The 10,731-nt window shown below is 30.6% G+C and overlaps 1 protein-coding gene across 1 annotated transcript; it reads right to left on the bottom strand.

The window, feature by feature from the left end:
- Positions 1–318: 318 nt before the first annotated feature.
- On the bottom strand, positions 319–8,506 carry LOC119609029 (GAS2-like protein pickled eggs). Its single transcript, XM_037963702.1, has 3 exons — positions 8,319–8,506; positions 4,328–4,902; positions 319–3,370 (listed from the first exon to the last, which is right to left on the bottom strand). Exons 1-3 carry the CDS (start codon positions 8,486–8,488, stop codon positions 2,052–2,054), a joined length of 2,064 nt encoding a protein of 687 aa, XP_037819630.1. The 5' UTR covers positions 8,489–8,506; the 3' UTR covers positions 319–2,051.
- Between the last annotated feature and the right edge of the window lie 2,225 nt (positions 8,507–10,731).

Genomic DNA, 10,731 nt, shown 5'->3' with positions numbered 1-10,731 from the left:
CTAGAAAACTATTTACTTTCATATAAATTTTATCATCATTATTATTATGTTTAAAATCCAAGTATGAAATTTTTTTGTTTATTAAAATCTAAGAATAAATGGTGTTTTTTATATAGGCAATTGTTTTAATTAATTTTTTTTTATGTTTAAGTTTAATTTTTCATAATGTTTTCCTGATTTTTGTGGCTAAGTGGAAGGTTTTGCTTTTTTTTTAATTTTTACTTAATATTAACATTTAATTTCTTTAGGTGTAAATGCTAGATTGGGTGTATATATTTGGGGGTTATAGGTTAAAAGGGGATAAAGGGAATAGCGAATTTTAAAAATGTTTTTTTTTTTTTTTTTTAATTATCATACTTGTTGCTATTATTTTGTTTATAAAAATTATTATGGCAGTCTCTCTAGGTTTTTGTTTTATCTGGTTTTATCAATCGTTTCTCTACAACTTTATTCGAGTTAAGTTTTTTTTAAATCGAGCGGGATTAAGGAGGAATTTTCGAGATTAATTGACATAAAATAGATTTTTGAATAGAAAGAAAGTTTTTATCTGAACAGTGAACCATTGAGTCCATAGTCTGAACGATGAATCAATAGTTTGAACCATAGATTAGTTACAGTTCGAACATCTATTGACTGAACCATAAAGTAGTAAATAGTCTGAACCATAAACTAGTCTATAGGGTGAATCACATGCTTTGTAGTTTATAGTCTGAACCATGGGTAGTCCTTAGTATGAACCATAGATTAGTCTATAGTCTGAATCATAAACTAGTCTATAATCCGAATTATAGGTGAGTCAATAGTCCGAACCATAGACTAGTCAATAGTCTGAACCATAGACTAGTCAATAGACTGAACCATAGACTAGTCTATAGACTGAATCATAGACTGAACCATAAACTAGTCTATAGACTGAATCATAGACTAATCGATAGTCTGAACCATAGATAAGCGTATATTCTGAAACTGAACCATGGACTAGTCTATAATCTGAATCATAGGTTAGTCAATAGTCCGAACCATAGACTAGTCAATAGTCTGAACCATAGACTAATCAATAAACTGAACCATAGATAAGTGTATATTCTGAAACTGAATCATAGACTAGTCTATAGTCTAAAGCATAAACTAGTCTATAATCTGAATCATAGGTTAATCCATAGTCTGAACCATAGACTAGTCTATAGTCTGAACCATAGACTAGTCAATAGTCTGAATCATAGACTAGTCTGTAGACTAAACCATAGACTATTCAATAGTCTGAATTATAGACTAGTTTAATCCATAGACAAGTCTATACACTGAACTATAGACTAGCCTAGAATCTGAGCTGTAGACTAGTCTATAGTTTGAACCATAGACTAGTTTATAGACTGACAGCAGTCTATAGTCTGAATCATAGGTTAGTCTATAGTCTGAATCATAGATAAGCGTATATTCTGAATAATAGTTAGGCTATAGTTTGAAGATGAAGTCTATATAAAGTCTAGTCTATAGACTGAATCATAAGCTATGGTCTATGGTCTTAGTCATATGTAAGTCTACATTCTGAATTATAGATTAGTCTATATTCTGAACCATAGATAAGCGTATATTCTGAATTATAGATTAGGCTATAGTTTGAATCATAGACTTGTCTATAGTCTGAATCGTAGTCTATAATCGTAGACCCATCTTTAGCTTGACCCATAGTCTGAACCATGCATTGTTCTATAGTCTGAATATAAACCCTTTTATAATTTTCAATTCCTGTCAAAATCCAGCTCAATTTTCTATTTCCTATTTCATAAATTTACTATAAATCACGGTATAACTAATTATTTGATTTCATCATTGACCTACTAATGTGTATATCCAATCTTATTCCTAAATCCTTAATGTTTTCCTATATAGTATCAAAACTTCATAACCCTTCAACTTAACTTAGATAGATCCTTTTCTTAGTATTTCAAATTTGATGAAGATGATGACAATTGTCTTCTTAAATGCTAAGGTTTTCTAGGTAATCTTTCACATCCGACTATGCGGCGGATTTGTGGTGACATTCTTTGTTAGTAAAGTTCAGTATGTTGGCGCTGGACAGGCGCTGGAATCTTAGACATGCCACGTTCACGACGTGGTGACACCACCACAGACATATCACGTGAATGAGTGCTGCCACAAGAACTGGCCGCCGAACTACGTTTTGACAGTGACTTAGTGGGTGGTGAACAACTGCTGGAGCGTTCTAAATTACCATTACTGTGCACCCAAGCGGTAGTGAAGTCCTCATAATCGGTTTTCTTGGTATTTTGTGAACGGGGTGTCGTTTGTACCTTATTGTTGGTTGTGGAATATTGCAAAAGTAAAGTTTTCATTTTCTCTAATATTTGGGCATCATTCTTAGCACTGCTGGCCGCTTCTAAAAGTTGTTGGGCCAAGGGGGAATTGGCATGATTTTTAGTGGGTGAAGTAGTTAAAGAGGCAGTACAGCCTTTAATGCGGCGTCCATTGCTATCATACAAAATATGCGAAGATCTAGTTTTAGAGTTACGTTCAAAGGGTGAAGCTGCAGCTCCATTTGTATGAGGAGTAAAGGTATCACTTGACAAAGTAGGACGTTTACGTCCACCATTCATAACAGATCTGCCACTCCAGGTATTAGTAACATCACGAGCTACTGGCGTTTGTGAGTTTACTGAGGGTGCTGGTGATTTGCTCTTTCTAGTCTCTGCGGTTACACCTATAGATGTGGGTGGTTTTCTTACCGATCTATAAACCGGCTTAGCACGACTAAACACTGGAAGACCAGTGCGTGAGTGTAAATCTTGTAAACTTCCGGTACGGCAAGTGCTATTGTCAATGCTTCGTCTTCTTTGTGGTGTGGCCATGGGTGAAAATGGTATTTTACTTTTATTGTTAGATGATGCTGTGTTGTTTGCTGCTGCAGCTTGTTTTGTTGTGATTTTTGAAACTTTTTGTGTTTTTTTATTTGTTTCTAATATTGACAATTTAGCATCGGTTACATCAGTACCATCATCATCTTCGTTAAGGCCAAAGATTTTATTTGAAAATCCTGTTTTCCTTAAGCCAGTATTTGTGGCAATATCGACGGTTATGTCATCGTCAGTTATAAAAACACCTGATTGTTCAAATTTATTATTTGATATTTGTTGTTGTTGCTGTTGCTGCAAAGAGTTGGCGGCTATTGCAGCCACATTCAAAACAGCTGGCAATGATTGTGGCCCAATGTCATCAATGTGTGTCATTAACATGTCATCGTTTTGTGTATAAATATTTTCCATATTTTCGGGTGTCTTTTGTGATGTTGTTGTTGCTGTTTCGTCACTGGGCGAAAGTTGAGAATCACTTGATGTTTGATCATGACGCGCTGTGAAAGAGTTAGAGCGAAAATGGTTGAATAAATTAGAAAACTTTGTTGATCAAAAAGTATTCTTATAGATAAGCTTTCTTTAGCTTCAAAAGCTTAATAGTCTTCAAGCTTTTAATGTTTAAAAAAAGCTTTTGAAATCAGGTAAAATAAGGAAGGGTTAATATGTACCAAAAATGTACAGGAGAAGAGCTTTTTAAGCATGTGATGGTTCTTTATTAACTTTATGCTAATTTCTATAGTTTTATTTGGATCTTGAAGTTTTTTTAGAGCTTTACTCATTTTGTTAAACTCTCCTGTTATTTATCAGTTTTTTTTCAGCTTTTTAAAGCTTTTTTATATTTTGTATTTAAAGCTGTATTACAAAGCTTTTTTCTAAAGTTTTTATGTTCTCAAGCTTTTGTTAGTGAAAGCTTTCGCTACAGAATAACATAATGTAAGCTTTAATATTTTCGTTAAGCTTTAAGACTTTTTTAATAAAATAAAACATAGCTGTTTGAAAAAGCTCTTTTGAGATCTTAAAAAAAATTTAAACAATGTTTTCTTTTCAAAAAAGGTTTTTTAAATGTTATTCTATTTTTTTACAGCAAAAGCTTTTTAGGGCTCCCTAGAGAAAGCTGAACTTTAAAGCTTTCTACCAAAAATTTTGTAATTTTTTCAAGTTTTGAAAGCTAATGAAAGCTTTTATCACAGGGAAATATAATAAAGGAAGAAAAGTGAAAACAAAAAAAAGCTTTTTAAGATTTTTATTCCTATTTCAAGAGCTTTCAAAACTCTTAAATCTTTTAAAGTTTTCTATAGATTTAAGAGTTTTTAACAAAATAAAAAATAGCTTTAGATGACAAAAGTGTTTCGAAAAAGCTTTCTGAAGAGCTTTTTAGAGAAAAGCATTACAAAAAGCACAAAAATGTAAAAAAGGTTTTCAGAAGACAGCTCCTTTTAGCCTTTATAACTCACCATTATTTTCAGCGTCATCGGTTGAAGCCTGACTGTGTAGGGATTCGCGCTTCTGGGCATTCGATTGTATAACGCCCAAACTGCGATAACCCTCATCACTGATTTCACTGCCATTATCACTGATATTCTCAAACTTATTATTACCACTTGCATCCGTATTCTGACCATGATCACCATAATCACCACCAACACCATTAACAATTTCAGCCGTTATGGGCAAAGACTTGGGACCACTATTTCCATAAGATTCCAAAGATGATTGTTTCTTACGCATATCAATCAAACGTCTAGGACTAGGTGACATTGAACGTCTGGCCAAATTGGGCGAAGTCAGAGAGTTGTTTGTAGGATGTAATTTATCCATATTCAAATTGTGATCCGATTGATGATTGTTATTGTAACGACGTTGTGCGGTTGTGGGACTAGGACTGCGATTTTTATTGAGACCTCCATAGCCGGGCGATAGTAGTGATGTGGTAGACGAAGAGTGTTGCGTAGCCGTAGCTAATGAGGTATTTGCGTTGGTAGTGTTTGAATTGATGTTTGAAATCATTTTGCGTGTAGTGGGAGGTGATCTGGAATGAGATAGACATTTTATACATAAAGTATTTTAATTGCCATAGATTAATTCAAGTGTTAAAAATTTAGTTTTCCTTTGTGTCAGTCTGCTCTGTTAATCGCATTAGTAACATTTCACTGCCACAGCTTGCAAATTAACCCCTTGCGTTAAAAAAGCTACAAAATGTCAAGTCATTTAAAGCTACAACATTTTTAAATTCTAATTAATTTTTATGCTTTTTAAATGTTAATATGTTTTAGCATTTGTAGGGAATGAAAAATCTAATAAATTTTTCTCTATAACTTAATGGCGTTTAAATTTATTGAAATATATCCGTTAAAATGTCATTTAAGTTTATAAATATTTTGCATGTTTTTCCCATATTTCAAGCATTTTAACATTGACAGGCCTTTAAGTTAGCAATAAAGCGTTACAACGTTTTAAAACAAAATGCATTTCATTGCATTTTGATTTGAAAAATAAAAATTAAAATTTACGTTACATTTTATCAACGGAGACAGTGACAACGCCATACAGGTTGACGTCTTGTCACCTTACAACTAATTACAGCCTGTCAAATTTAAATTTGCATCTGGCTTTTGTTATTTTCGTCGAGCTTATACAATCAAGATTATATTACAAATTTAATTTACTATTAACAGTGGGGCAATGAGAGTATAAAGAAGGAAATCAAAGTGTTTAATGATTCACGTTATACAATTGCCACAGTTTAGCTTTTTGTTATTCTTAAGCTTTTCTAAAATAAAAGCTTTCATTTGGACCACTTTGCTTTGTTCTTTCCATCATGCAAGCATGATAAAAACTATATAAATTAAAAAAAAAACACTAATTTGTCAACATAATTTAATTAAAACTTAAAAAAAAAACAAATAACACTTTATTTTATTTATTTACTCTCGTAACTGTCGTCTATTTATTTAAAACAAATTAATTTTCTATTAATATTCCATAGACACAACTCAATCGACAACCACTCCCCTTATAATTTTATTAAATGAAAAGTTCCGACTGACTTTTACAAAAAAAGATCGTAGATCACAGCAGTAAAGAAAATTTATATATAGATTGTAATAAAATTAATCACTTTTTAATTTAAATCATGATATTTAACGTTTGCTATAGCAGCCGCAACGCAGCAAGCAATACTATTTTGTTGATGAAGATGATGATGTTGTTGCAAGTTGTCGTTGTTGATAAATAATAATGTTCATTATATGATAGTGCCGATTTAACCAACCCATTTGTCATATTCATTTAACTACTAGAAAATTTAACATACTCTTTCGCGTAATCATTGGTATATGGATGCCAGCGCAAAGTTGTCGGTTAATGTGTGTGTGTGTGTGCGCTACAATGATTTTTACATATGTTGCAAGTTGTTGGCAACTTAATGCTGGGGGGAGCAACATTTTATAGTTAGGTTGGCACGGAAATGTAAACATTTTTAAGGCAGAAGAAAAAAATATTCTAAGAAAAGCTTTTAACAATTTGTTTTACAAGATTTTTCAAAAGCTTTAATAAAAGTTATATGAAAAAAGCTTTTTTTATGGTTTTTAAAGGAAAAGATTTAAAAACGAGTTATATCCATGTTATACAAAAAGCTTAAATGAAAGTTTTTACAAAAGCTTTTCAAAACCTTTCAAAAAAGCTTTAATGAAAGCTTAACATAAAAGCTTTAATAAGAGATTTTATGAAAACTTTTCTAGCTTTAATGAAAGTTTTTTAAAAAGCTTTAGCAAATTCTTAAATGAAAGCTTTTAAAAAGCTTTAGCAAATTCTTAAATGAAAGCTTTTTAAATTTTTTAATAAAAATGAAAGTTTTTTTTAAAAAGCTTTAGCAAGTTCTTAAATGAAAGCTTTTAAAAAGCTTTAGGAAATTCTTAAATGAAAGCTTTTTAAAAGCTCCAATAAAAAACTATTCAAAAAACCTCAAATGAAATGTTTTATCAATGCTTTATTTAAAGCTATATGATAAGTTTTTTGTTAAGTATTATTTAAAAGTTTGAATTCAAGTTTTCCAAAAAGTTTTTTTCAATATTTCAAAAATTATAAAAAGAACTTCAATGAAAGCTTTTCAAAAATCAGAAATTAAATATTTTAAAGAATTAAATGACTTTTTCAAAAATCTGCATTTAAAGCTTTTGAAAAATCTTCAATTAAAGATATATAGAAAGGATTTTAAAAAAGCTTTATTAAAATCGTCAGAATTTTTTTGAATAAAAGCTTTATAAAAAGCTTTTGTTAAATATTTTTAAAAGATTCTAACTGTAATTAAAGTTTTTCAAAAAATCTTAAATTTAATTTTTTCAAAGATCTTCAATTTGAGCTTTTGTAAAATCTCTTCAAAAGCATTTGAAAAATCTTAAATTAAAGCTATTAAGAAATGTTTTTTAAAAAGCTTTATTAAAAGCTTTTGTTAAAGGTTTTCAAATAGCTTTAATAGAAGGTTTTCGAAAAGCTTTAATAAGAGAATTTCCAAAAAATTAATGAAAACTGTTAGAAAAAGAAAAACCTTTTTAAAAAAGAATCTTTAACGACAGCTTTTTCATAAAAATTTAACACTCTTTTCAAAAAGCTTAAGTGAAAACTTTTTACAAAATTGTTATACAAGTTTTCCAAAAAGCTTCAATCAATGATAAAATTTTTCAAAAAGCTTTAATTTAGGCTTTTCTCAATTAAAAGCTTTTCAAAAAGTTTTTATGAATGCCTTTATTAAAGCTTCAATTCTAAAATATTAAAAGGCCATGTTACATACTTCTATAAAACTTTTATATTAATTGATTTATTTTAAAAAGTTTGAAAAGTTTGTTTCTTTTTATAAGCTTTAATCAGAACTTAACACTAAAAAGCTTAGTTTAAACAACATTTATAGAATGTTGCTTAAACAAGAAAGCTCTGACTTAAACTGTTATAATTTATATTTAGTTTAAAAGCTTTTTTAAAAACTTTATTAGACATTTTACTTTATTAGAATTTTACAAAAAATCCTTTACAATTGAAAAAGCTTTTATTTGTTAAAATTCTTTTCAAAATCCATTTTGGTTTCTGCCTGATTTCAGATTTTTTTGATGTTCTGTTTCATAAGTTTCTAATTGATTAAAAACCAACATATCTGTTGACTTCAGATTCTTATTATAAATGTGTTGTATTTAATAACTTCTTAATGAAAGTCTTTTATAATTTTGATATCATTTATCGAGAATCTGATGAAAGTGTGTCCCTTATATTTCCCCTTCCTGCTTTAAATTTCTAGTTTCGTTGTTATTATTATTATTTATCTAAAGATTGTATGTTTTGCCTTCATGTAAGTATGCTTTTACTACGTATGAACTTAAAGTGTTGTCGGTTACATGCTGTACGAGAGTATATGTTGCATGATTGTGCTGCATCATCATCGCATTCAAAACTTACCTTTCAAATATCACCTGTGCCTTGTGTAGTTCGATACCATTTGTTTGTTGATTGGCTCGCGGTATTAAACGTGCAGCCACCGAAGAACGATGTTGGGCCTTGCAACGACAAGGATCATGTTTATCCAAATAGTGAGAGAGTGTATCCCAGCCACCGCCAACACGCACCATGACGTGTGAACGTAAAATCTGCAATGAGTTGTAGAAAAAAACGACAAAAAAGAAAAATGAAAAATTTGTTTTTAATAAATTGTTTATACAAATTAATTTTAATAAAAATTGAATGATCACCCAGAGGAGATATGAGAGATGAGGTTGAATGCTATTTTCAATGTGTTTATAGTAGAGTTTTATAGACAGTTTATTAAAATAATGTTTAGTGTATTTAAATGGATGACTGGTTAGATGAGTGGATTACATTATTATTTATCTTAGATTTTCATGTATGTGGAAGTAATTATTTCTTCATAAATCATGTAAACATTTATTGTGGCAAAACATCGGGGTTGAATGATGTGGGGCAAATTAATTAAATATGTTTTTCTTGTAATATAAAGACATGTTGGTTTGGGTGGATTAAAGCTTCTAACACGTGTGTGTTTTGTTGCATGTTAGTAATTGATTTTTCTTTTGCTTTAAATAACTGAGAATTTTGAAATGAATTTGACAGATGGGAAAATTGATAGAAGGAATAAAGTCTGTCGAATACATATGAGCTTTAAGTTTCAAAATATCAAATAAGTTTATATTTTCAGAGCTAAATTACACCTTAGTGCTTCTACTTCAGATCTAGTTCAGTTCTAGTTCAGTTCTAGTTCAGTTCTAGTTCAGTTCTAGTTCAGTTCTAGTTCAGTTCTAGTTCAGTTCTAGTTCAGTTCAGTTCAGTTCTAGTTCAGTAGTTCAGTTCTAGTTCAGTTCTATTTCAGTTTCTAGTTCAGTTCTAGTTCAGTTGCTAGTTCAGTTCTAGTTCAGTTCTAGTTCAGTTCTAGTTCAGTTCTAGTTCAGTTCTAGTTCAGTTCTAGTTCAGTTCTAGTTCAGTTCTAGTTCAGTTCTAGTTCAGTTCTAGTTCAGTTCTAGTTCAGTTCTAGTTCAGTTCTAGTCAGTCTAGTTCAGTTCTAGTTCAGTTCTAGTCAGTTCTAGTTCAGTTCTAGTTCAGTTCTAGTTCAGTTCTAGTTCAGTTCTAGTTCAGTTCTAGTTCAGTTCTAGTTCAGTTCTAGTTCAGTTCTATTCAGTTATTCAGTTCTAGTTCAGTTCTAGTTCTAGTTCTAGTTCAGTTTCTAGTTCAGTTCTAGTTCAGTTCTAGTTCAGTTCTAGTTCAGTTCTAGTTCAGTTCTAGTTCAGTTCTAGTTCAGTTCTAGTTCAGTTCTAGTTCAGTTCTAGTTCAGTTCTAGTTCAGTTCTAGTTCAGTTCTAGTTCAGTTCTAGTTCAGTTCTAGTTCAGTTCTAGTTCAGTTCTAGTTCAGTTCTAGTTCAGTTCTAGTTCAGTTCTAGTTCAGTTCTAGTTCAGTTCTAGTTCAGTTCTAGTTCAGTTCTAGTTCAGTTCTAGTTCAGTTCTAGTTCAGTTCTAGTTCAGTTCTAGTTCAGTTCTAGTTCAGTTCTAGTTCAGTTCTAGTTCAGTTCTAGTTCAGTTCTAGTTCAGTTCTAGTTCAGTTCTAGTTCAGTTCTGGTTCAGTTCTAGTTCAGTTCTAGTTCAGTTCTAGTTCAGTTCTAGTTCAGTTCTAGTTCAGTTCTAGTTCAGTTCTAGTTCAGTTCTGGTTCAGTTCTAGTTTAGTTCAGTTCTAGTTAAGTTAAGTTCAATTCTAGTGCCTTAAACTGAAAGCTTTAGAATAGAGCGGAAATTCTATGAGATCAGAAGCAGCAATTTTCTATTTAGCGATTTTCAGCGCCTAAGCTTTTTTTAATTAAAGAGTTTAAGTTCTAAAACTTTATTTTAAATGTAAATCTGCACAACTTTAAGATATTTTAAAGAGATCCTATTTCTCTAATATTTTGTTAACCTCAATTTTATTTTGCTAAATTCACTCCACCAACCATTCTGTTGCAATTAACATTGTGTGTTACCTGATAATCTTACAAATATCTCAATGATTATTGTTCGTGACAACCCAAAATCATCAATGTCTTCTCTATATATCTTTATATAAATAACTTCATTATTAAAATCAATAAAAATAATATGACCAAATCAGAAACTTCCCTCTGATAATAAAGTACGAATAAATTGTATAACGTGTTAATAAAATCTTGAAATTTATGCTTCATTTTGTAAGACAAACACAAACAGACAGATAGTGACACATATGAACAACGACCGACTACTGGCGGCTGTATGGGATAAAAAAACTCAATAAAATTGCGTTGGTATGCAAAATTACATCAATATTTACTTTTTTTTTGTCACATAATGACAATTGA

This window comes from Lucilia sericata, unplaced genomic scaffold (assembly GCF_015586225.1).
Source record: "Lucilia sericata isolate MDLA Ls3-8-SP2 unplaced genomic scaffold, ASM1558622v1 Contig000916F_arrow, whole genome shotgun sequence".
Classification (NCBI taxonomy): Eukaryota; Metazoa; Arthropoda; class Insecta; order Diptera; family Calliphoridae; genus Lucilia; species Lucilia sericata.
Note: the sequence above shows the minus strand (reverse complement) of the source record. Positions and strands in the feature narration are given on the sequence as shown.

Coding starts and splice junctions, on each gene's coding strand:
- LOC119609029 (XM_037963702.1), bottom strand. CDS start 8,488: ATGGTGCGTGTTGGCGGTGGCTGGGATACACTCTCTCACTATTTGGAT. Junction 4,903..8,318: donor GCACAGGTGATATTTGAAAG/GTAAGTTTTGAA, acceptor ATCTCATTCCAG/ATCACCTCCCACTACACGCA. Junction 3,371..4,327: donor CGATGACGCTGAAAATAATG/GTGAGTTATAAA, acceptor ACTCTTTCACAG/CGCGTCATGATCAAACATCA.